Here is a 25375-nt window from a genome sequence, read left to right on the forward strand (position 1 = left end):
GCAGTGGAGCAAAGATTCAACCCAAGCAAGACCTGGGCCCAAGACCGGGAGGGGCCCTGGGTGCAGAGGCCGCCACGCTGGAGCCACCAGCCGGCCCCCCCCTCCCCTGCCGCGCCCAGGCCCGCACTCACCAGTGCCTCTGCCGCCCCCGTGTGCAGCGCCGACCGAGTGTGGCTGGCAAGGCTGACTGGTTCTGCGGTCCCCATCCTCAAGGGATCCGAGACACATCTATCAGCGAAGCCCCAAGAGCACCAGTCCCTTGGGGTGTGACCCAGCCCAGAGGCAGGGCAGGGAGACGGCAGCCCTGGGAGTCCTGGGTGTCCCCGGGTGGCATGTCCCGAGGGGAAGCCGTGCTGGCTGGGCTTCCCCACCCAACACAGCAGCCGAGCAACCTCCGTCAAGGGACACCTGTGGGATGGGACAGTGACCTCCCGCTCCTGGGGCTGGCGTGAGTGTGGCTGCCCCCTGTCAGAGCGTGCCACAGGGCTGCTCCTCTGGGGACCAGTGGGGACCCTGACCTTGGCTGGGCCTTGGCATCCGGCTGGAGTGAGACGAGGGAGTGGCCCTGGGTGGCCCTTGTCCTTTTCCCAGGTCCCCCAACTCCCGGCTGGTGGGCCGGGCTGGGCAAGGCCGGGTGCACAGGCCTGGACGTCCGGGACCGGGGGCTGCGGGCTGGCTCCGCCCGAGGCCTCTGCGTGGCCGGCGGACGGCATCTGCTCCCTGTGTCCTCTCATGGGCTTCTGTGTGTCCGTGTAACGATCGCCTTTTCCCTAAGGACACAGATGGGTTAGGGCCATCCTAAGTCCCCTTATGCCTTCCGGGAAGGCTTCGTCCCCAAGACCAGCCACTTCTGGTGCCGAGGGTCCAGGGCTTCCACCTGTGGATTTCTGGGGTCCAGTCTGTCATGGTCCCCGGGAGGGAGGAGCCAGGAGGCAGAAAGGGGGACCCCGGTCAGCAAATGTGGAAGAAGGGCTCTCGGGGCTCTTGGGCGGTGGCGGGGCCGGCAGGCAGAGGTGGGTAGGCAGAGTCCCCTTGGTGGGGTGTGTCCCGCTCAGGGCATTTGGGGTGCTGAAGCCAGGAGCAGGGGTTTCCTTCCTTCTTTCCGCCATGGAGGATTGAACCCGGGCGCCTAGCCCCGAGCCACCCCCAACCCCTTTTTATACGTATCTGGAGTCCGGGTCTCGAGGAGCTGCTCAGGGCCTTGCTGTGGGGCTGAGGCTGGCCTGGAGCTCATGGTCCTCCTGCCCCGGCCTCCCGAGCCGCTGCACTGGGCCAGAGGCTCCTCCGAAGGCCCCTGCTGCCCTCCACATGTGGTGGCAGTGGCCCCCGAGCCCCTGGTCCTTGGTAGCTCCTGGGTGTCCCCTGGGACGAGCACCTGCTTGTGGGCGGTGGGATCGTCGGTGGGCCCCGTGACCGAGGCCTGGATCCGCCTCAGGGCGGAGGCCCGGGGAGCACGGTGTGGCCGGTCCCCAAGCCGCTGCGTGTCCTCTGCGTGGTGTCTGTGTCTTTGGGTTACTTTGGTCCTGGACGCTCAGAGCTCCCTGGAGGGTGGAGGGTCCTGCCGCTCCCGTGGCCCAGCTGGTGGGGAGCAGTCTTGGGCAGGTGGACTCCAGTCCTTGGGCCAAGTCTGTATTGTCCATCGTGGGCGCAGGTCTCCCGAGGGTGGCCACCTGGCCTGGTGCAGCTCTCCCTGGGCCTGGTGGCTTGTCCTTGTCTGTGCTGCCACGGTGGCCTTCCCCTCCTTCAGAGAGGACCAAAATGGAAAGGGAGCGTGGGGAGGGGGCCTGGTCTGCACCCCTCGGATGGCCCTTGAATGTGGCCAGGTCCTCAAGCCTCAGCCCGCCCCTCCCCACGGCCCGTCGGTCCTCAGGTCTCCTGGGAGCAGTGGCCTTGCTGGTCCAGGGCAGTGGGTTCCTGTCTGGCCTCAGTCCTGGTCCCGCTGGCCTCCCTCTGGCCTCTCTTGGACTTCAGGACACCTGGGTCCCGGGTCCCACCTCTTCTCTCCGTGGCCTTGGCTCCTGGTTGGGGGGTGCCTGCCCTTTGCCCCTTGCCTTTTGCCCTTGCTCCACCGTCCTGCCTCAGCTGGGCTCCTGCTTCTCCGGCGCCGGCCCTCGGGCTGCTCTGTGGGACCTCAGAGCCACCTCTCCCTCTTGGTGCCCAGGTCCCTTGCTGCCCCGAGGACCCGGTCAGCCTGGTCCTCCTCCCAGCCATCGGTGTTCCCTCTGACACGAGCCCGGTGTGCTCCCGTGGGAGGCGTGGGCTGAGGGGCCCCGCGCACCTGCCCGGCACCTTTGCAGCCACGAGGCCATGACGCGGGCCAAGGCGTGGCGTCTGCCTGGCGTGCACCTGGCGCGGCGTGTGCTCTCTGGGGGCTTCCTGAGCGGTTTCTTCCCAGTGTACAGATGTGGCACCTGCTGTTGACCAGGACACCCGGGCCTTGGGGGGAACCACTGGGAGGCCGTGGAGCCCTCGAGACGGGGCCGGGGGCGTGTCCCGAAGGGACCGTGGGCCCAGCCCTGCTCCTCCCCGTGGAGGCCCCGCCAGGAGGGCAGCCCCATGCTCTGCCAGGCGCCAGCCGCGGTGCCCGGCCTCACCACAGGCCCAGACCCCGGGGGCCACCGACGTGTGCCGAGCCCCGACACTCGATCCCAGGCACACCTCTGTGCGTGGGTCTCCTCAGGGGTCCGTTACAGGGACTCTGGCTCAGCCCATGGGGTTGCGCCCGAGGCAGGTCAGGGTGGCTGGGTCCCCAGGTCCCGCGGGCCCCCACTGAGCACACGTGAACAGCGAGGGTGACGACGAGACCCACGCGAGCCTGGAGGGCCGTGCGGCCTGTGCAGCTGCTCCCTTAGCCCACGGTGGCCCTTGGTGTGTGCTCATTCTTGTCGCCGCAGTGACAGCAGTGGCCTCTTCCCACGGCCTCCGGGGTGCCGGGCAGTCGGGCCTCTCCTCTCCCAGCCGCCCCGGCCTGGCCGCCGTCCCCACGGGGCGATGAGGAGACCGAGGGCTGAGGAGGGGAGAGCCTGCCTGGCTCACCACCTCCAGAACCTGCAGGCCCTGTCCACCTGCCCCAGCCTCTGCGTGGGAAGAGGGGCCACGGACCCTCAGGTCAGAGCGGCCCTCTGTGCTGACTCCCACAGTGGCCCCCAGGCCCAGAGGGGCTCAGTGGCTGGGCGGGGGTCCCGTGCCCACTGGAGTCTGTGCATGAACGGGGGGTGAGGTCACCGATTACCAGGACAAAGGTCAGTTTACCTGTAGGGACGGCCAGGTCCCAGGGGCACTTGGCCGAGAGCACTGTGCAGGGAGTCTAGAGCCCGTCAGAGTGCCCGAGTGACCCAGGGCAGGGCCACCCTTCCTCCTGGGCCTGGTTCAGCGGTGACCAGGCTGGCCACGGAGGGTGCTGTGCCGGGCAGGCCCGGGTTCTGCCTGCAGGGTGGCCCTCAGCCTGCCCCCCGGGGCCTCCAGCTTCTGCCGCAGCTGGCCAGGGCTCTGCTGTGTCCTGCGAACACTGCCCACCCCCACAGCAGGCTCACCTGGCCACAGCCAGGCAGCCCTCTGTACCTGGAGCAGGAGGCGTTTGGGGCTCCTGAGAGGCCACCGTCACCCGCCCGAGGCCCCTTGGCCACCGCGAGGACGCTCCTGCCCCGGGTCCCAGTGGGTGCGGGTTCTGGGCCTCGGCCACCCCTCTGGGGAAAGTTCTTCTGACCCAGACCAGGGAGGCTCCACGGAGTCAGGCCGTCCCACCCCTGGTCTGCCCTGCAGCTCTGGGACTCGGCCCGGCTGAGTGGCCCCTGGAAGATGCGGGGGGACTCTGCGAATCTGCAGACGGGGCCACAGAGCCCCACTGGCCGGGACCTCTCCAGCAGGGGATGGAGACAAACAGGGCACGCCCGGGCTGGGTTTGCTTGTCCCCATGGTGGGGACAGTCTTCCCGGGGCCCCTGGGCCCTCTGCCCTGGTGAGGAAGCCCGGAGTTGTGCCATCTTGAAGGCCCTCCCCACGCCCACCTTCAACGCCTGCTGGGGCCAGGGCTGCGCTGCTGGCCCCGGGGTTTGGACCCCGGCTTTCGTGGCCCCGCGTTCCCGGGTGTCCCACTCAGCCGGGAGGGTGGGAGGCGCCTGTCCTGCGGGAGGCCAGGGCAGTGGGCCAACGCTGAGCACTGGGGTGCCTCAGGACCTCGAGCCCTGGGCTGGGGGATGGGGGGACAGGGGCCTCGGCCTCCTCCCCGATCTTCCCTCCCCCTGCAGTGTCCGGCGCCGTGGCCTTCCTGGCTGCCCCCTGCCACCCAAGTCCCTCTCCTTCTCCATCCAGGGCCCCTGGGGCTGGCTCCGTCCTCTGCTCCCTGCTTCCCACGAGTGGCCAGAGGAAGCTCCGCTGTGTGGAGGGGGTTTTGTGGCAGGGACCAAGGCATGGCTAGACCCTCCAGGGTGGGATCGCCTGGGTGCCAGGTGCCCGGGACGCGGGAGCCTGCACAGGGCCTGCACTCTGGGTGGGGCGGTGAACTGTAGGTCCCTGCCCAACTTGCTGTGGGACCTGGGGAAAGTCCCATCTCTCTCTGGGCCCGGGGGGATCCATGGAGCCCGTCTGGCAGGGTCCGAGGCAGTAGGACAGCTGGCCAGCCCTGAGCCCTGTGGGGTGTGGCGAGGGCTCTGCCACGGCTCCTTGTTGTCACCTTCACATGTGGGAGCCGCGGGGACCCGTCGTTCCTGGAGAGCAGCCCTGTCCATGGCGCATGGGGCAAGTCGCTTGGGGGGTTTGGAATCACCATCCGCCATATTGAAAAAGTGGCCCGAGTCTGACGAGGTGAGCTGCAGCAGGCTCAGCCGGTGGCTCCGTTCCAGGACACGGAGGGGAGGTCGTGCGTCCGTAGAGCCCCGGGGACCCTCCCCCATCTCCAGGCAGAGGGGACAGTCCCCGTGCAGTTAACGCCACTTCACGGGCTTCAAGTTTGATATTTAAATCCAGTAAAATGAAGCATCTTTAAACATGTTTTCTGGGTCTCCAGAGCCTCCTGCCAAGTGCTTGACGGCCCCGTGTGGCCAGGCCGCCGTACTGGCCGCCGCACTGGCCGGTGCCGCCAGGAGGACACGTACCCTCCTTCCTCTCGGCCCTGCCGTGCGGGTCTCCTGCCCTCCGGCTGTGCTTCTGCTGGTGGCCCGCCTCGCCCGAGGCCTCAGTGACCCCACCTGCCGGAGGACGAGGTCCACCCTCTGATGCGGGAGCCGAGGGGACGCTCAGGGGCCACCTCTGGGGCCTCTGGGCTTTGGGGAGCAGCCAGATGAGAGAATTAGTGGCACCCTCTGAGCCCAAACACCTGCTGTCACTGCTGAGAAGGCCACTCCGGGTCCATCTGCAGGACTCTGACGTCCCCTCGGCCCTTTCTTGCTCTGTAGTGTCACCGGAGGCCAGCACCTGGAGTTGGGGACTCAGGGCTTCCTGGAATCTCAGCAGCACAGGACAATGCCTGCATGCAGTCGGTGCTTCATAGTGGCTGATGTGTGGACAAAGGGGTGCTGGCCTCTGGGGGCAGCCTCTTCCTCGGCCCCGGGCCCCCCTGACTTTCCTGGGGACCCTGCCACTCAGGGGTTCTGTGGCCCCCACCTGGGCCACTGACAGCAGGGGCACGCCCCTGCACCGGGGGACACCCGCACCCTGACACAGCCCTGGGGGCTGTGCCGCCTCGTCCCCACCCTGGCTGGGGAGGCTGAGCGCAGGGAAGGCCATTTGCCCAGTTAGAGTAACAGGAGGCTGGGGTCTGCCCGCCCCCGGCTCCGGAGCTGCTGAGCCAGGGTCTCCGTCACAGCCGCCACCCCGGTCCGCTCTGGGCTCCTTGTCTTCCTGGTCCAGCCTCAGTTCCCCCAGCTGCTCCGTGGATGGCTGGGGCCTCCTGGTGGCCAGGGTCCTCCAGCTCTGGGCATCTCTGCGTCCACTCTCTGTGTGACCTCCCCTGGAGCTGGGGCCCAGGGAGGGTCGCGGCAGGTGGGTGGGAGCACCCCAGGTACCGCCTGCCCGCCTGCGCCCTCCTAGCAGCCTGGCCAGGAGAGGAGAGAGGAGAGACCGTGTGGCCTCCCAGAGGCGGGCCAGGGAGCCCTCCCGGGCCACTGGACGCTGGGAAGGGCTGCTCTGCGCCTTGGCACGCGGGCCTGGCAGCTGCTGGGGGCTGGCTGCCATGGTGCCTGGGCTGGCACCGTGGTGGCCGTCGGCCGGGGCGGGTGGGGGGGCCCAGGGGCACACATCCATCATGGCCAGCAGCTTGTGTGGGCCCTGCCAAGTCACGGTGGAGCCCGGCCCAGGTGCCAACGCACTTGGTAACGGCTTGCTGTGAGAGACCACAGTGGCGTCAGGACAGTCCGCCCTGCGACTTCCTATCAGCAGCCTGGAGCCGGGCGGGGGCGGCCAGAGCAGGCTGTTTGCACAGGGCGGCCCGCGGGAAGGTGCCCGGGACGGAAGATTGGAGCCGGGAGGCCTGTGAGCAGGGCTCCCTGGCTGACGAGGCCCACCCTGAAAGGGGCTGGGGCAGCAAGGGCTTGTCCAGGAGCTAGGTGGCCATGCCAGGTGCTGGGGAGCACAGAGACCAGGGTGGCTCTCCAGGACACACAGCACCTGGCCCAGGAGGCTTGGAGGGCCCACGATGGTCAGCAGAGAGGAACAGGCCGAGGTGGAGGGATGCTCGTGGTAGGCACGTGGGGAGTGTCCCCCAGAGTTCACGCGCAGAGCCTCTGAGCCTGCCTGACTGCTTGCAGCAGGGCCTTCGTGGATGTCCCTGGTCAAGGTGAGGTCACATGCAGTGGTGAGCTCTGACCCAGAGGCTGTGTTCTTAGGAAGTCCACAGACACGCATGCACACGCTGCACACGCACACACACGTGAACACGGGTCTGAAGCTCGTGCCACAAGCCAAGGCACACAGTGACCACTGAAGTTGAAGAGGCCGGAAGGACCCTCCCCTGCCTGCGTCTGACCCCCAGAGCTGTGTCCACTCGGTGTCCATTCTAGTTTCCAGCCCCTGGTGTGGGGAGGTGACGCAGCCCTGGGAAGTGGGGCAGGGGACGTGATCCGTCCCACACAGTGGGGATACACAGTGTTTTCATTATTGTTTTCCTAATGGAAGACGCTGTCCTCGAGGCGTGTCCAGGCCACAGGTGGCTGTGGGAAGCTTTCTGTCCTGCCAGGAGCTGGGCAGGCTGGCGGGCTGGCGGGCGAGGGGGTGTCTCCTGAGGGAGGGACTCTGCTGGGCCGGTGGCCCTGCCATAAGGGCTGGCTCCTTGAGAAGGGACGTGACCTCCGTGAGCCTCCAGTGTGACCTTAACCCAGGCGCTGTCCTCGGAGGGAGCCTGGAGGCAGGTTGTGCAGAAGCCGGGGCTCTGCAGGGCTCGGGGCAGGGAAGACTGGCCGGTCCGAGCGCCTCAGCCAGCACTTGCCGTCTGTCCTGGGGGCCGCACCTGGCACCAACCTGGAGGGGGGTCGGGGGTACTGTCAACAGGACACCCCTGTCCCCTGCAGCCTCCCACCCGCCGTCAAGAGAGCCGAGCCTCCTTCCCAGCGCGGGCTGAAGGGTCTTCCTGCTCCAGGGCCTGCCGGGCTGGGGACAGGACAGGGTGGGGGGGCTCAGGGTGGGGGGCTAGGGTGGGGGAGCTCAGGGTGGGGGGGCTCAGGGCTGGGGACAGGACAGGGTGGGGGGGCTCAGGGTGGGGGGCTAGGGTGGGGGGCACAGGGTGGGGGAGCTCAGGGTGGGGGGGCTCAGGGCTGGGGGGGGCACAGGGTGGGGGGGCTCAGGGCTGGGGGGCTCAGGGTGGGGGAGCTCAGGGTGGGGGACAGGACAGGGTGGGGGAGCTCAGGGTGGGGGGCTCAGGGTGGGGGGCTCAGGGTGGGGGACAGGACAGGGTGGGGGGCTCAGGGTGGGGGAGCACTGGACAGGGTGGGGGAGCACAGGGCTGGGTGCCCCCTTTGCCTTCTGAGCCAGATCCGCGTCAGAACCGCGGTGGGTACAAGGGCATTCGGCACCGGAGCTCTGGGCCCGGCTGCCCACCTCAGCCCCTTCCTGCAGCCCTCGGTACCCAGCGTCAGGTGGCACCCACTTGGGATTCTACAGGTTAGGGGTGGCATGCCCCACCGGGGGTGGGTCCTGGGACAGGCCCAAGGCGTCACCGTCCACCAGCCTGGTCAGCTGTGGCGTCCCGGGGAGTGTTTGCACTTGTGGGCTGTTCTTGGTGACCTTGGCCGAGGAGCAGGGGACTTCCTGCGCACAGGGGGGTCTGTTGACAGAGGAGGCCTGGGACCTGTTCCCTGCTGTGCGTCTGGGCCAGTCACTCCCCAGGCCTCAGCCCTCCCTCTGGAAAACGGGTGATGGGGGCTTGGGGGCCCCTGAGGTGTCCCCCAGGACAGCCTTAGTCACATGGGGGCGTCCCTGGAGTCAGTCCTGGTGGGCAACGCTGGGTGACGCGGCTCCCCAGGGCTCGGTTTGTCATCTGCAGGATGGGGGACACGGTGTGTCCACTGGACAGGGACACTGCTCCCCACCTTCAGCAGGCGCCTGGTGCGTGGGCCGCCTCCCCCAGTGTTGAAGACTGGGGTTTGTGTGGGGTGTAGGTACAGCTGGCAGGAAGGGCGCTGCCCCGACAGTCTGGCGCCATTTGAGCGGGTACACCAGCACCCACAGTCGAGTTGGCGAGCGCTGCCCCCCAGGCCCCCCAGGCTGCCCCTCTGCTGCCAGGACCCCATCCGTACAAACATGGGTCTGTTTTCCACCCATGTTTTTCCAGAATGTTCTGTAAGTGGGACCAGCAGTGCTCGGCCTCGGTGGGGCTCCGGTCATAATGCACGGCGGGTCTGTCCACGCTGGCACCTGTCTGTCCTCAGTCCCCTTTTTGTTGCTGAATGGCGCCTGAATATTGAGGCATGCAGGGCTGCACCACCAGTTGATGGACACTCAGACTGTCCATGAACGGGTTCGTTTTTCTTGGGACATGCTGGAAGCGGGGTTGTCACCAGATTGTGTGTTAGATGCGCATGTCGGAAATGGCTGACTCCTTTCCCAACATGGCTGCGTCGATGCCAGCAGTCCCACACGGAGTCCTGAGGCTCCTCAGCTTTGTCCACACTTGCTATGGTCAGACTAAACATCTTAGCTCCTTGGAAGTGTGCAGTGGTTTAATTTGCATGTCCCTCTGTGCCACCGTGCTCCGTGTCCTTCCATTTGCCATCAGTTTTCTTTCATGAAGTGTCTCTTCCCGTTTCCCCACAGACAAGCCATGACGCTGCTGTGGGCTGTGAGGCTCTCAGAACTCGGACGCGGCCTCCCAGCTCGGGCTGCCCCGCATCCCCGTCCCCGGGCCCGGCTGGTTTAGGGTCACCCTTGTCTCTGAGCTCCACGTGTGGCCCATGCCGAGTTGGCCTTTGCCCGTGGTGCCCCAGGGCCACCTCGTGTGCCTCCCGTGGCCAGCCAGGCCTTTCTTGTCATGGTGCCTTGTCCAGCGGGTTGGCTGAGGCTGCTCGGTCACACGTGGAGCCTCGGGCTGCCTGGGGTATGTGGCACTGGGGTTGGCCTCTGCCTGGCTACTTGCCCTCAGATGGGAGGTGACCTCCTGGGGGACCCCAGGCGAGTCCTGCCCTGGGTCCAGGATGCCCATTCTGGACGAGGCTTCTCTGCCTTCTTTCCGCTCCGGCCGCTTCGTCCCCGTGTCCTGGCCGGGGCTCCTGTCCCTCTGGGGCAGTGGCCGAGCCGCCTGGCCCGAGCACAGACGTCCTGCCGGCTCATGGCCGCTCACCGGGGCTCCTGGGCCCACTTCTCTGGTGGCGCGGCTGTTGGAAGGGCCTGAATTGTCGTCGAGGGCGCACGGGGACAGCGCTGGGGATAGGGTGGGCCCTTGAGCTTCCCACGCAACAGGCTGCGTCCCCAGGTCGGCCATCCGCACGTTGGGCCCCCTAGACCCGCGTGCCTGGGCGCCTGGGGACCAGCTGCCCGTGACGTGTGCTCCGGGCTCCCTGGTGAGGGCGTCCCCGGGCCGGCCGACAAGTCCTTACGTCTGTGTCCCCCTCGCACTCCCAGGGGCCCGTGGGAGCTGAGCCGAGGCCTGTCCAGGCTCCTGGACAGCGTCACCTGCCGCCCCCTGCGTGGCCGCCCTTGGGCCTTGGGAACGCAGCGGTACCTGATTCCCCAGGCGCTGGACCTCCTGGTCATTTCTCCCTGAAGCCACCGCTCAGGTGGCCCAGAAGTGGGCGGGGCGGGGCCAATGCAGTTTCAGGAAGAGCCTCCTGCCTTGTGGGGAGCCGGGGCTGGCTGCTCCGGTGACGTGACACTGCCCTGTCACGTTATCTTAATCCTCCGTTTCCTTCCTGGCCCTCGCTCCCCTCCTGCTCCAGGGACAGACCTCAGTGTCCAACAAGACCGAAGCCCAGCGGGAGGGGGGCGCTGGCCCACAGACGCCCACTGTGACCGCAGGTCGCTGCCTGAAGCCCAGAGCCCTCCCTGCTCATGCAACCGGCTTGGCCTGGGAGGCCCCTTTGTCCCCAGCTCCACCGCGGAGAGCAACTGGCCCATCTGGGAAACTCTAGACGCAGCGCCCGCCCGGCCAGGCCAGCTCAGCTGGGTGGGGCGCTCGGGGGTCGGGGACCTGGGTGGGAGGAGGCAGGGAGGGGAAGCCGAGTGGAAGTCCCTCTTGGCATCCTCCCCTCTGGTGGCCAGATTCCCAGAACAGGTGAGGGACTCGGGTCACACCCAGGGCGCGTAGGCCCCGGCCGCGGTCCACACAGCAGCCTTCCACCTACGTCACCACCCGCGACACCAGGGCGGGGGGGGGTATCTGGGAGAGAGCAGGGGGGCTTCGGGGCTGGCCCTCGGGACGGTCATCTCTGAGGATGGAGAAGAGCGGCGTCCACGCTGCTGCTGACTCTGGAGGTCGCGGGGGCAGGACAGTGTTTGGAGGACAGTTTGGGAGAAATTTCCTCAAAGGCAACACTAAAGCCCCTTTGGAGGAGCCGCGAACAGAAGCCGGGGGCCGCGGAGGAGCCCCCAGCCCTGAGGAGGTCCAGGCGGCACCCCCGCCCACCGCCCGCTTCTGTGGCTGCAGTTTGTTAGAAAAACGCAGTAAACAACCCCCAAACCCCAAACCCGACTTGTTTTTGTTTTCTGGTTCGGGGGGACTGAGCTCAGGGGCTCCCGACCTGGAGCTCCGTCCCTGGCCCTGTTCACTTTTAATTTTGGGACAGGGTCTCACTGAATTGTCTAAACTGCTTAGCGCCTCTGTTGCAGAGGCTGGCTTTGAACTCGTGAGTGATCCTCCTGCCTCAGCCTCCTGAGCCACTGGGATCACAGGTGTGCGTCACTGCGCCTGCCCAAAATGTGTCTTTGAGGGATGATTGTGGAACCATCTGGAAGTGCCGCGCTGGGCGAGGCTGCGTGGCGTTTGTCCAGCCTCCATCTGGTCTCCTCCCTTCCTGAGAGAACCCTGGAGGCAGGCGCGTCGGAAATGTGCCCCGTGAAGATTCCTGATCATCCAGCTGCCGCGGAATCCAGGGCGCGCGTCGCCATTCTGGCTGAAGTACCGTGAGTGAGAGTTGGCTAGGACTTGCCCTGGGGGCTTTTCCTTTCCTAATACAGGCCCTGCCTCCTGTCCTGGGCTCTTTACTCCTCTGGGAGCCTTGATAAAGGGCAGGTGGCGCTGCAGCCATGCTGGGCCATCAGAATCTGTGGGCTCAGGATGATGAGGTGAGAGGCGCTTGGGCACTTGGGGGACCAGGAAGATGCTGCCTCATGTTGGCCAAGGAAGTGAAACTCCACTGCGAGGTCTCGGCAGGAGGTTCAGATATCTCCTGATTGATGAGTGCATACAGTATGTGCTCCATAAAAGCCAACAACAGTGTCACCCTTTGACAGGCTTCTGAGGTCTGAAGACAGCAGCCACCCGCTGTGACATGCCTGGTAAGAGGGTGACTGCTTCTCAAGTCCAGCCCCTGGGCAAGCAGGCCAGTGTTCCGTCACCTGTCCAGAGCCTTCTGACCTGAAGCAGGGCATGGGGCTCTGTGTCCTGGGCCAGGAGGACATGACTGTGGCTCAGGTGCCTTCTAAGGTTCCTTTGGTCAGGGTCACCAGCACCTGGGTGCCAGGCTCCTTGCTAGGTGTGAGGCTCAGCGGGGCCAAGGCCTGTCCTGCCCTGGGAGCCCTACGGGTGGAGACACGGATGCGTGAGCACAGGAGGCCACCCTGGCCAGTCGGTGGCCAATCTGGAGCGGCTGCACCCCCGGGGTGGGGAGGGGTCCACCCACTGCCTGGCGGAAGGGCCGCTGGGTTCCTGCGGTCTCTGGCCTCACATTGTTGAGTGTCAGACGTGGCGACTTGGGCCCTGGCCTGTGCTTCGCGCCCTAACCAGACGCTCTTCCGGCCTCGGTGGGTCACAGTTCACGGGAGAAGGTCACGGTTAACGGCGAGGAGGCCCCCGACCAGCAGGACATAAGACGCCAGCACATGGGGGGATGCCCGCTGCCTGGCTGTCCCTGCTGTCCCTGCCCTCCTGCCATCCTGGTCTTCCACGGTGGCCTGAGGGCCTGGCCTGCACCCTCCTCGGGAGCTGCGAGTGGCCACCTCTCCTCTCTCCGGGACTCTGGGCCTCGGTCGCCCCAGCCTGTCCCTCGGGCCCCTCGCCAGCTGCCCCGGGGTCTCTGCCTCTCTGTGCGGTCAGGGGACGGCTCAGACCTGCTTCCTTCAGCCGCTGCCCATGGCGTGTGCATCCGTGACCCCTTGCTCGGCGTTGCCACAGGTCCTGGCTGGACATCGAGACGCGCCTCCTGCCGGTCCCTCTCTGGGTCTGACTCTGCCCCTGGCTATTTCTTCCGCAGCTTGAAGCTTCTTCAGATGGGTTTCCTTCGGTGCATCCAGACCACACGTGCTAGTGGGCCGTGGTGGCCGACTGGTCACTCACGGAGCAGGACCTGGTCGGTGCCTCCGTCCCCTGGCCCCTCCACCCCTGCTGGTCTCTCTCCTAGTGTCACGGGTCCCTTGACTCTGTCTTCTACATGTGAAAGGTGACCCGCCACCCCCACCTCTCGGTCCGTCTCCTGTCACTTGGCAGCTGCTCTCCACCTCCACCTGCTTCCCTGCAAATGACGTGACTAGTGTCTCTCCGTGGCTGAAGGAGACGCCAGGTGCACCTGGACTGTCCTGCCTCACCTGTGGGTGGACAGCTGGGCCGGCTCAGCATGGCTACTGTGAACTGCTGCGTCAACAGGGGTGTGCGGGTCCCTGGTGACAACCTGATTCCGCAGGGTAAGCACTGGGGACCGTGCAGCTGGCCCGTGGAGTGGCCCACGCTGGGCTCCCACGGTCACCGCCCTGACCTACCGTCCCACCAACCCTTAAAAACGTCCTTCCCCACACCCTCCGTGTCGCCTCTCCCCTTTGTGGCATTGATGGCCGCCATCCCTGATTGCTGCAGGTGCTGGACTGTCCTTCCGTGTGGGGAGTGTCTGCAGTGCGCTTGTCCACGCGCGGGTGTCTGCGTGTGCTCACATGTGCGCGTGTGCCTGTGTACCGGGAGGGGCCGCCGGGTCCGGCTCCTGGTCCACCTTCCCCGAGTGCTGGCCGCTGTGTGGGAACCTTGGCCCTCGGCCACCTGCTGCCAACTTACTGCCTTACGAGACCAGCCGTGTCCAGGGACCCCAGAGCCTGCCGGGACCCCACCAGGACGCACAGCCCTGCCCAAAGCCCAAGACTCAAGGGGGCGGCTGGCACTGCTCGCTCCGCCTGCAGCCCCCGTTCTAACTGTGAAGCCGGGACTCTGGGGACAGCAGCCTCCCCTGGGGGACTGTGCACCGTCTCTGCTGAAATGTTCCCAGATGCACAGTTTTGCCAATGCTGTGCACACGGGGCGGTGGTGTCCCTCCCACACCCACGTCTGTGCAGACCACAGGGGGCTCGCGTTCCCTCCTCCCGTCCGGGGCTCTCGGCCGAGTGGGGGGCCCCGAGGGGGCTGTTAAGGACCCCCCAGGTCACCCGTGTCGTACCAGCTCCGGGACAAGGCTCACTTATTTGGAGTGTCATTCTGCTCCTGACAGCGTCCCCACCTAGCTGTTTGGTCACTGGGACAAGTTACCCACCAGCTCCCAACTGCTGCGGGGGCTACAGGGACCCTTTCTCAGGTGCCCTCTTCTCCTGGGCTCTGTGCCCGGAGCAGGGCGTTTGGAATGGCCAGGGCCGTCCTAGGGAGGCGCAGGGGTCTGCTGCGCAGGGTCCCCTCGGTGGGGAAGCTCTCCACTTTGCCCACCCGCCCGAGGGTGGGCGGTTTTAATCTGCTCCGTGGTGCAAGGAGGGTCAAATGGATCCCCGCCTGTCTGCATCCGGAGCGACTCAGTGGAAACCCGGTGACGTGCGCCAGCCGCTGGGTTCCGAGGTGCCGAGTCCCGGGCAAGGAGTGGGTCGGCCGGAGAGCTTCACAGGTGCCACCCAGGGTGTCCACGGCCCGGGAGGGGTCCCAACTGTCTCTGGCTGCATCTGGGTGGAAGTAGCTGACATTTACATTTCTGCCAATTTTTTTTTTAATACCAAGTGTGTCTTGCTTTTGCAAAAAGGAAAAGAAGATTTGCAGTGGGACCTGCCTTGCTGAGGATGCCTCACTTTGGGCTATTTTGCAGCTGGAGGCTTTACAGTCTGGTCTCATGGAAACGGGGGCTTCTTTTGATTGGTCCTTGGATCCCGGCCGTGCGTCGCCATCCACTGAGACCTTCTAGATGCCCATCGGTGGGGGATTCAGTGTGAGCCCACCTTCTAGATGCCCAGCGGCGGGGGATTCAGTGTGAGCCCACCTTCTAGATGCCCAGCGGCGGGGGATTCAGTGTGAGCCCACCTTCTAGATGCCCAGCGGCGGGGGATTCAGTGTGAACCCACCTTCTAGATGCCCAGCGGCGGGGATTCAGTGTGAGCCCACCTTCTAGATGGCCAGCGGCAGGGGATTCAGTGTGAACCCACCTTCTAGATGGCCATCGGTGGGGGATTCAGTGTGAGCCCACCTTCTAGATGCCCAGCGGCGGGGGATTCAGTGTGAACCCACCTTCTAGATGCCCAGCGGCGGGGGATTCAGTGTGAACCCACCTTCTAGATGCCCAGCGGCGGGGGATTCAGTGTGAACCCACCTTCTAGATGCCCAGCGGCGGGGGATTCAGTGTGAGCCCACCTTCTAGATGCCCAGCGGCGGGGGATTCAGTGTGAACCCACCTTCTAGATGCCCAGCGGCGGGGGATTCAGTGTGAGCCCACCTTCTAGATGCCCAGCGGCGGGGGATTCAGTGTGAACCCACCTTCTAGATGCCCAGCGGCGGGGGATTCAGTGTGAACCCACCTTCTAGATGCCCAGCGGCGGGGGATTCAGTGTGAGCCCACCTTCTAGATGGCCAGCGGCGGGGGATTCAGTGTGAACCCACCTTCTAGATGCCCAGCGGCGGGGGATTCAGTGTGAGCCCACCTTCTAGATGCCCAGCGGCGGGGGATTCAGTGTGAGCCCACCTTCTAGATGCCCAGCGGCGGGGATTCAGTGTGAGCCCACCTTCTAGATGCCCAGCGGCGGGGATTCAGTGTGAGCCCACCTTCTAGATGCCCAGCGGCGGGGGATTCAGTGTGAACCCACCTTCTAGATGCCCAGCGGCGGGGGATTCAGTGTGAACCCACCTTCTAGATGCCCAGCGGCAGGGGATTCAGTGTGAGCCCACCTTCTAGATGCCCAGCGGCGGGGATTCAGTGTGAGCCCACCTTCTAGATGCCCAGCGGCGGGGGATTCAGTGTGAGCCCACCTTCTAGATGCCCAGCGGCGGGGGATTCAGTGTGAACCCACCTTCTAGATGCCCAGCGGCGGGGGATTCAGTGTGAACCCACCTTCTAGAGGTACAGAAGAGCTCAGCGGGGGAGCGGGCGAGGGTGAGCTCTAAGCCCAGAGCCAGCCACTCAGCCAGGTGACAGGGCGGAGGGCCCAGCGGGACGCTGCTGCAGACCCCCCCAGGGGTGCAGTGGGTCAGGGCCTCAGCTCTGCGTCTGGCCCATGAGCAGGGCTTCCCCCTCCAGTGCCCCTGTTCCAGAGCTGAGAGGGGCCACTGTCCCCTCTGATGGGTGAGGACACCAGGCCCTGAGCACCACAGGGGTCCGGGGTGGACACAGCTCCGGGGAGACCTCACAGGCACCTGGGTGGGGCCCTGGGGCTTGTTCCCGACTCTCACCTGCACTGAGGGTCCAGAGTGGGGACCCGGCGACCCCCGTGGGGACTCTCTTCCCACCCCAGCCCTGCCCCACTTTACCTGAGGCCAGGTGTCACCCGCTGAGCCACGTTAGGGAACAGCGATGGGGACTGTCCCCAGTCAGTGTTCCTACACTTGGCATTTGAGTGTAGCTGCCCAGGGACAGCTTGGGGCCCCTGCTTCCTTGTCCTGGCTTGTGGAAGTCCTGGGAGTGACCTTCGTCCCCCAGTGTGGCCTTCCTGAGGGGCCAAGAGCCTCTGCTGCTCAGCTCTGTGGACTGCGGCTGGCTCGGGGTTCCGTGTCTGGGTCTGTGCCCACGGACGCTTGTCACCCACAGGTGGTGGCCCGGGTGAAGGAGGAGAGGAGCCCCGAAGGTCCTCTGAGGGGGACAAGCCCATTCTCTCTGCCCTCTTGGGGGGAGTTCTGGAGCTAAGTGGCCCTCAACTCTCTCCTTCCTGCCCCAGGGACCCGGCGGTCACCCCTATTTAAGTCTTTGGCCAAGGGTGCCTGGAGTTGAGGCGGGTGACTCCCAGGAGTGGACATCCCACAGCCCGGGACACCCCGAGGCAGGCTGGGGGTGAAGGGCCTTTGAGGTGGTGTACAAGCCCTGCCAAGGGCCCAAGGGACAGGAGTGGAGGGCGGGTCACTGTCCCTGGTAGTTGGGGGCCAGGTGGGGGGTTCCTCCCTGGTAGTGGGGAGCGCCACGGTGTCCTCAGCCCCCAGGAGCATCCGCCCCCGCCGAGTGCTGGCCGGCTGTGCTTCATTCTCATGGTCTCCTTGGGACACCCGCACCCCACACCCGTGGCCCTGCTGCCTCCCCCAGGAGGAGATGGCCCTGGGCACAGTCACGATGCTGCTCAGGGACAGCTCGGGGCACCTGCTTCCCTGAAGGGCGTGCTGACCTTGTCCTTCCCACTCCTGAGGCCCAGGACGTCTGAGTGGGAGGAGGGTCCAGGCCTCTGTGCCCTGGAGTCCCCTGTGTGTGACCATGTGACTGGGCGTTGTTGACTTTGTGTGTTGACTTGTGCTCGGCAAACACCGGGAGTTGTGTCCAGAGCCGCCTCGGCCCCACCTGCCCAGGAGGCCTGAGCCGGTGGCTGGGCGCAGGCGGGCGGCTCCCGTCCTCCAGACACGGCCTCTCAGGTGAGCGACGTCAGCTGAGCCGCGGCCTCCGGTCCTCCCAGGTGCGTGGCTGCTCCCTGCTGGTCCCTCGCCCTGGCGCGCAGTGAGTTCTGGAAGCCCTCGTCCAGCAGACGCCCTGCCCGGTGACCGACGGGGACGGGCTCCTAACGTCTGACTCTCGCGCCGTCGGCAGTGACGGAGAACCCAGAGCTCGGTGCCCCTGAGAGTGACGTTCTGCCAAGCGCTGGACAGCGGGGGCTGCTCTCTGTGGACAGACGCTCCCCACGGCGCAGAGCAGAGACCCTGGTCCTCGCAGGTGCCCGGGAGGGAGCCGAGGGCGGTGGGGAGGGCGGGTGGGGCAGCAGAGGGCCTGGGCGGGGTCCTGCAGTGAGGAAGGCCCAGCCAGCGCTGTGGCGCCCTCCTCCTCCTCTGTGAGGTGCGTCCCCTCAATCCCCTGCATTTGTCCCTGCTTGGAACTTTCTAGAAGGCCTGAGTAGGGCCAGCACTCATTCTGCAGCTGAAGAAGAATCCTGAGACTGTCATCAGGTGGCCAAGGACGGGTCCCCGAGGCCACAGCCCTGGAAGACCCCTTCGCCTCTCCGAGGCTCCTCGGACCGTTTCCTGGTGAGCGTGTGGCTGCGCTGGACCACGCCAGGCCCCCTGGTCCTGCTGTGGCCCCTGAGCTGGGTGGGGGCGCTCCGCTGTGAGGCCAGTGCTGCTGCTGGGCAGGCCCACGAGGGTGCTGTCCCTGTGCACAGCGTTAGGAGAGGAGAGGTGTGGGGTGCCCCGGGCAGGGCTGTGGCCGCCTCTGTCCCCCAGTCCTTCAAGGCCGGGGTCCAAGGAGGAGCCACAGCGAGTGCCGAGCGGCTGGCCCTGGTCTCTGGGTGAGTGTGGAGGCTGGGGCTTCAGGCAGGGACCCTGTGAGGGACGTGCGGGGACCAACAGGACTGTCTATCCCTGAGGGCCAGGTCCCCTCCAGCCTCTGGGTGGGCTGGTGGGTGAGAAGGAGGCGCTGGGCAGCCAGGCGGCCTCCTGGGGGATCAGGCAAGTCCGGGGGCTGGGCCTCCCTGGGCTGTCCTGCTGCAGCCCGCGCTGACCCCCCAAGATGTCCTGGGCCTCAGGACGAGGATGCGGGCCATGTGCTAATTGAGCGGCGTCTGGGGTGGCCCCTGGGCCAGCCGACTGTCCTGGTCCCGTTTGTGCAGCCGCCGCCGCCCCGTCCGGCCTGCTGCTGCTGCAAAGACCGCCGGCCTCGGGCAGCGCCGGCTCCAGAAGTGATAGCTAATTGGGGACAGAAAGGGCCCGATTGTCTCGCGGTGGCCGGAAGAGCTGCGTGGGCGGCTGGAGGAGCTGGAGGCGGCCCTGCTTCGCCCAGCAGCTGCCACCGCCGGAGATGTTGGGGGATTACGTCAGTGCTGGCGGGCAGGGGCCGCGGGGACAGCGAGGGAGGCGGGCTCCAGGCGGCCTCCCGCCCCCAGGCCTCGGGACAATGCTGTCATTGTGGGCCCGGAGAGTGGCTGCCTCGGGATGAATGGCACATGGGCCTCTTGACCAAGGAGGCCGCTTGCAGCCCCGATCTGTCTCCTCGCCCGCTGGGGAGGCCCTGGCTGGAGTCTGGTGGGAGGGAAGCCTGACGGGGGCCCCGGAGGCCGGAGTGAGCATGGCCTCCTGGCTGGGGGACGGCTCGGGCCCCGACCTGCTCCTGGTGTTGCTGGTGGTCATCCTGCTGGTCCGCTTCCTCCTGTGGTCCTGCCTCGGAGCCTACCTCGACCACAGGCTGGCCCCGCCAAGGCCCCGGCCCCCCAGACCCAAAAGGGACTAGGCCTCGGGCCCAGCAGGAAGCCCTCCCCGCCCCAGGCCTCCTGCAGGGGCAACCTGTACCCTCTGGAGGGTGGAGACGCGTTTATCAGCTGCCGGCTGCCGCACACACAGCCAGAGGGTGTCCTCGGTCTCTGCTGAGGTGCATTTGACCAGGACTGTGTCCACTGGTGGCTCTGGGGAATGCTCCCTGCCCCCAGGGTCCACCTGATGGGGTGGACGGCGCTAGCCCTTCACCTGCTGGGCAGGCACAGACCCGCATTCCACGCGCCAGGCAGAGGCCGGCTTCCACCCTCTGCCACAGGCTCTGGGTCCCTGTCACTGTGAGTGTCCTGGGGCGTGTCCTGCTCTGACTTTCTGTGCCTCCAACTCTCGATGAGCACATGTGCGGGGGGGCCTGGGTGGAGACACAGGACAACTGTGACCGCTCCCAGGGCTCACCTGCAGGTGACCCGGCCAGGGCTCCGGCCTCCCATGGGCCACCTCCTGCCTCCCAAGGACCAGGGGGTGTGGAGGCTTTCCTCCGGCAGCCCCCAGGAAGGGGCCCCGGACAGACCTGAGGCCGGAGTCCAACCTGGCCCTGGGGGGACCTTTGTCACACCTCAGTCTCCACCTCTCACGGGCCCCTCCTACCTCAGTGGTCACCCCGGGGGTCGGATAAGGGTGTGGCAGGAAAGCCCCTGCCACCTGCCAGTGTCCAGGCACAGGGGTCAACTGGGTGGCCAAGCCAAGGGGCCCACCCGCAACCTCTGATCGTCTGTGCCAAGAGCCACCCGAGAGGGTCAGCAGGACCGGGAAACTGATTTAGGGCCAAGAATCAGTACCCTGTCCCAGCCACATGAGCCGCGGTGACCACTGGCATAACGGTCAGCCTGGGGCAGCCATGGCCTGGGGAGACTGTGGCAGATGCCACCCGGCTCCACCCCAGGCAGCTGAGCCGGCACCTCTGGGTGGTCCCTGGGACCCTCCGGCAGGTTCTGCGTCCCAGGCTGGTGGCCCGGGGGAGGGAGGAAGAGCTTCGGCAGCTCCGTGGGGAAGGACTGGGCCCGACATGCTCTGGACGGCGGGGCCGGAGCTGCAGAGCCCTGTCCCCAGAACACGGTGGAGCGTGACAGTCCCTCGGGAACCTGAGCCAAGCCGAGGGCCGGGGCTAGTAGAGTGGGCGCCTCCTGTGAGTCCCTAAGGGACCCGGCCACCTGTCAGGAGAGGTGACCCCTGCCCTGAAGGGGGCCCGAGTCTCCCTGCACCCTGGTCTGGGCCAATGACACTTGGGGGTGAGTGTGGGGCAAGCTCTGGTTGAAGGACCCACAGAGAGTACCAGGGGGGTCTCTGCTGTCCTTGTGTCTCCTGGTCACTCTCCTGAGCCCAAGAGTCCTTGTTTAGCTCCCTCAGGACCTGGGAGCCCAAGGGGACTACGGTGGGGGGACAGCGGAGGGAGGGGCCCGGGCCTGCTGTGATCTGTGCTCTGTGATGTCGGCCAGAGTGTCACCTGCCATGGACGGTCAGCCATGGGTAGCGAGGGCTCTGGATGCTGTCACCTGAGCTGGGGAGGGACGTCCCCATCGCTGTCAGGGAGCATCGTCCAGCTCTCTGCAGGCCCCCTGCGGGACTTCTCCCGTCTCTTCTGGGCAGAGGGTGCCGGGTGCCCGCTGTTCTGTGGCGCGGACGGCCCTGGCTCGGGGCTGGGGCGGGAGGGGCCCTCTGGCTCCCGGGGGGCTCTCCTCTGGGCTGGGACCGTAGGAGGCAACGTCCTGCTCCAGGGGCACCGTCCAGTGGGGACAGAAGCCCAGGCCTCCAGCGAGGATGGCCGCTGCTGCCCCTGACCCCCGGTTCAGTGACCCTGGTCAGCAGGGTCCTTTCTTCCCTGGAGCACCTCATACTGGTTTCTCCGACTGGCAACTAAGAACGTTCCGGAGAACACAGACTCTGGCGCTCCACATGTGACACCTGCAGCCTGTGATGCTGCCCGGCTCAGGCTCCTGGGCAATGGCCCTGTGAGCACACACTGTGCCAGCCGTGACAATGGGCAGGTGGACAACCGTGACTGACGGAGGCTTTTGTTGCTTGAGTTTGATTTCACACATAGCAAGATGTCGGGCACCTGTTCCCAGGCGGTGGTGCGGTGGCTCCTGACTTCCAGGGACTTGGGCTCTGCCCTCGCTCTGCTCTGCCACCCTTGGAATGTGGCTTTCTTCTTCATGTCTACGAGAAGGCTGCTGCTACTCCAGAAACCTTACAGGGGTTCCAGGCAGGAAGAGAGAGGAAAGGGCAATAGAGATGAAAAGCCCCGGCCATCTCGTCAGCCAGGATGAGGTCACATGGCACCCCTAGAGGAGGGGGTGGCTGGGAGTGGCATGTTAGCTGTGCTCACTGTCACCCTAACATGGGGCTTCTCTCTGAGGAAGGTGGGCCATGTGGTGTCGGTGGGCCCTGCCACCGGCCCCTTGGCCGTTCTTCGTGATCATGGTCTTGTCCTGCACAAGGCTGGCCCTTGTGTGTCTTGGGCACCCTTGGGTCCTGGGTTTTCCTTTGTCTGACCTTCAGGAACAGCAGGTGCGCAACCTGGTGTCAGGGGCCGGAGCCTCCGTGTCTGGCTCCTGATAAGATGTCCCTGTGACAAGGCCTGAGTCCCGGACAGATGCGTCCCCTCCTTGGATTCACAGATGCTCCCCTGCCCACAGCTGGCAGTGACCCTGGGCTGTGGCCTGTGGGAGGAGGGATGAGGGCCAGGGACAGAGGTGGCAGGTGCTCGGGATCACCCTATGGGACCAGCGTGTCCCCAAACCATGCTGAAGCTGGCCCCTGGACCTGGGCATGTGGCTAAGTTTGGAGATTAGGCCTTTGACGAGGTGGTTAAGGCCGATGGGTCAGAGGGGTTGAGCCCTCCTCCCACATGACCGAGTCCTTGTAAGAAGACGTCAGGCTCCGCTTGTGCCCACACAAGGACACGGGACGGACCCAGCAGGAGGGCGACCATCGGCAGGCCCGTGAGAGGCCTCTGAGGGAGCCCTGGCCTTGGGCTTCCATCTGAGGCCAAGCTGCCCCCCTGTGGTGCTGACCAACACCGAGGGACGTGTGTGGACACTGGCTTGGTGTCTCCTCCAGGGCTTCCAACGTGGGGGGACCATGGCTCCCGTTGGGTGTGACAAAGCACCTGCTCAGGGCCGTCCTGCAAGTAGGAGAGGCAGAGAGACCCGAGAGACGCCTGCTGCCATGGGGCCACGTGTTGCCACTCCCCAAAATGGGCCAGTGTGGACTGAGATCTGCTGTCAGCGTCCAGTATGTCCCAGATATCAAAGACCTGCACAGAAAAACACGGACAGACTCCCTAGAAATGGTTCTGTGATTGATTACGCATCGACTTGAAAGCGACTTGGAATATTGATTTGAATAAAATACTTAGATTATTTTCATCTGTTTATTTCAATGCAGAAAAGTTAAAATTACATATGTGGTTTGCATTGTTTTATCTTGGGTGTCCTGTGCTGGACCTTTGTGATGTGGGAGGAGTGTGGCGGTGGGTGAAGGCCCAGTGAGGTCAGAGGCCACAGCAGGCCCACGAGATGCAGCTAATGCAAACCTTGAAGGGAAAGTCGTAGCCTCAAATACTTACACCCTCACAGGACGGGAGGAAGACCCTGATCTGAGCTCACAGCTCACAAATTAGAACCCACAGATCAAAAACAAAGCTAAGGACAGACAAGACAGAGAACATGCATGTTAGAAAGTGATAGATTGAGAAATGTACCCGAGCGTTGGATTTTTTGAGGGGGAGAAAAAGAAGAAAACATACAGAAAATTAAAAGTCTGGGGGGAAAACAGCTAGAGCCACAAAAAGGCTAAGAACCACAAGAAACGAGTCTAGTTCATATAAATTATTTTTGAGACATCAGCAACAGAGACGACATGATTCATAAAAGATACTCCAAAAGTAAAGTGTAAACACATGGATTAACAGGAAGTTGAGGGAGGGAGGGGGAGAGGAGGAAAAGGGGGAGGGGAAGGAGGGAGGAGGGAGAAAGGGAAGAAGGAAGGAGGGAGGAGGGAGGAGGAGGGTGGAGGATGGGGAAGAAAGAGGGAGGAGGCTGGAGGAGGGAGGAGTGGGAGGGAGGAGGCTGGAGGAGGGAGGAAAGAGGGAGGAGGAGAGAGGGAGGAGGGAGGAGGGAGGAGGAGGAGGGAGGAGGAGGGAGGATGGAGGAGGAGGAGGGAGGAGGGAGGAAGAGGAGGGAGGGAGGAGGAGGAAGGGAAGAGGGAGGAGGAGAGAGGGAGGACGGAGGAGGAGGAGGGAGGGGAGGAGGAGAGAGGAAGGAGGAGGGAGGAAGAGGAGGGAGGGAGGAGGAGGAAGGGAAGAGGGAGGAGGAGAGAGGGAGGAGGGAGGAAGAGGAGGGAGGGAGGGAGGGAGAGGAAGAGGAGGGAGGAGGAGTAGGGAGGGAGGAGGAGGATGGAGTAGTGGAAGGAGGAGGGAGGAGGAGGGAGGAGGAGAGAGGAGGGAGGAAGAAGAGGGAGGGAGGAGGAGGAAGGGAAGAGGGAGGAAGAGGAGGGAGGGAGGAGGAGGAAGGGAAGAGGGAGGAGGAGAGAGGGAGGAGGGAGGAGAGGAGGGAGGGAGGAGGAGGAGGGAAGAGGAGGGAGGAGAGTAGGGAGGGAGGAGGAAGATGGAGTGTGGAAGGAGGAGGGAGGAGGAGGGAGGAGGAAGAGGATGGAGGAGGAGGAGGAGGAGGGAGGGAGGAGGGGGAGGAAGAAGAGGGAGGAGGAGGGGGAGGGAGGGGGAAAAGGAGGGAGGAGGAGGAAGGAGAATGGGGAGGAAGAGGGGAGAGAGGGTGGAAGGAGAGGAAGGAAGGATGGAGGGAGGAAGAGGATGGAGTGGGAGAGGAGGGAGGGAGGAAGGAGGGGGAGGAGGGAGAGGGAGAGGAAGGAGGAGGGAGGAGGAGGAGGAGGGAGGATGCCCACCTAGAAAAAGAGGGCAACGAGGGTGCAGGCAGGGGCCGTCCAGGGTCAGGCTCAGTGAGTGCCTCCATGGCGCTGTGGGCGGCGGGCTGGACCCTTGGGTTCCTCTGGCCAGTTTTCAGGGGCACCTCAGTGGACGGGTGGGGCAGGGGCTTGAGTGGGGCTGGCGCAGCCCGGCCCCTGCGGGCCTCTGTGGAGGCCAGAGCCTGGAGATGAGTCACTGGATCTAAAAATATAGCGAGTGCGTTGTGAGGCCCGCTTCCCTTTCCAGCCAGCTGCGCCTGCCCAGGGGTGCCCAGCAGCGGGGGCAGGCAGCAGGGAGGGGCCTGATCTGCTGCAGGCTCAGGCCTCAGGCTACTGGGGTCCCCCCAAGGGCCACTTGATGGGTACCAGTTGGAGCCTCGGCCTGGGCTGCATCGGACCGAGATGGAGAGCCCCTGGGGGAACGATGCCCGTGGGCAGGTGGTCTGGGGGCTGCGGGGGACACGGCCTCGGGACGCACAGGGAGGCACTGGGTCCCCTGGGGCCTGGGGACAGCTCCTGGGAGGTGTCCTCTGTGAGCGGCCCTGGGGCTCAGAGTCCGATGTGGAAGGCAGGTGTCCTGGGCAGGAGGAGCAGGTGGAGCACGGGCCTGGTCAGCTGGACAGGACCCGAGCAGGGCTTTCCAGGTCACGGGGAGAACTGGTCCCAGGGCCGATTCCCAGGCTGCCGTGACCAGCGGGGCCCCGAGCATGACGGCCCGCGTCCCCGGGGAGTTCTTGGCTCCCCAGAGCTGGAGGGCGGCTGGTCTGGAGGCTGAGCCTGAGGAGGAGGCGAGATGCACCGAGGGGACCAGCTGGGTCACTCTGCGAGGCTTTGAGGGGTGCTAGGAGTTTGGGCTTCAGTGCGCTGGCGCGGGGGCTTTGAGCCAGGGGCTGTGCCTCTGTGTCGGTGTCACACGTGGCCCCCAGCAGGGAGGTGACTGGGGTGGGGCACTGGACAGATGTCCAGGGCCTGGACCGTATAGCAGTGGTGTCAGGTGAAGGGTCGGGGGACACCAGGGCCCCAGGGCTCAGGGGAGAGCCGTGCAGAGTGGGTGGGTGAGAGAGACTCGTGAGGAGGGGGACAAGGTCCTTGCCACCACCTGGCCTCAGGTGGGCCGGCGTGCGGGGGTGGGGGAGTCGAGTCAGACGCGAGAGAGCAGCTGGAGGGGGACCACTGTCCTCAGTGGGCTGGAGGCACACCTGGCCACGTCCAGAACACCGTCCAGGGACGGGCAAGGGGGAGTGTGGGGAGGACC

The 25375-nt window shown here is 65.4% G+C and overlaps 1 protein-coding gene across 1 annotated transcript; it reads left to right on the forward strand.

Moving 5' to 3' along the window:
- The first annotated feature begins 18125 nt into the window (after nt 1–18125).
- On the forward strand, nt 18126–19500 carry SMIM38 (small integral membrane protein 38). The gene has a single exon (XM_081279771.1). The coding sequence runs from the start codon at nt 18866–18868 to the stop codon at nt 19154–19156; it is 291 nt and encodes a 96-aa protein (XP_081135897.1). The 5' UTR covers nt 18126–18865; the 3' UTR covers nt 19157–19500.
- The last annotated feature ends 5875 nt before the right edge of the window (nt 19501–25375 follow it).

The sequence above is a fragment of the Spermophilus citellus genome, assembly GCF_964194105.1.
Source record: "Spermophilus citellus genome assembly, chromosome: 2".
Classification (NCBI taxonomy): Eukaryota; Metazoa; Chordata; class Mammalia; order Rodentia; family Sciuridae; genus Spermophilus; species Spermophilus citellus.

Bases quoted from the DNA above. Each gene is read 5' to 3' on its own strand.
- SMIM38 (XM_081279771.1), top strand. From the start codon at position 18,866: ATGGCACATGGGCCTCTTGACCAAGGAGGCCGCTTGCAGCCCCGATCT.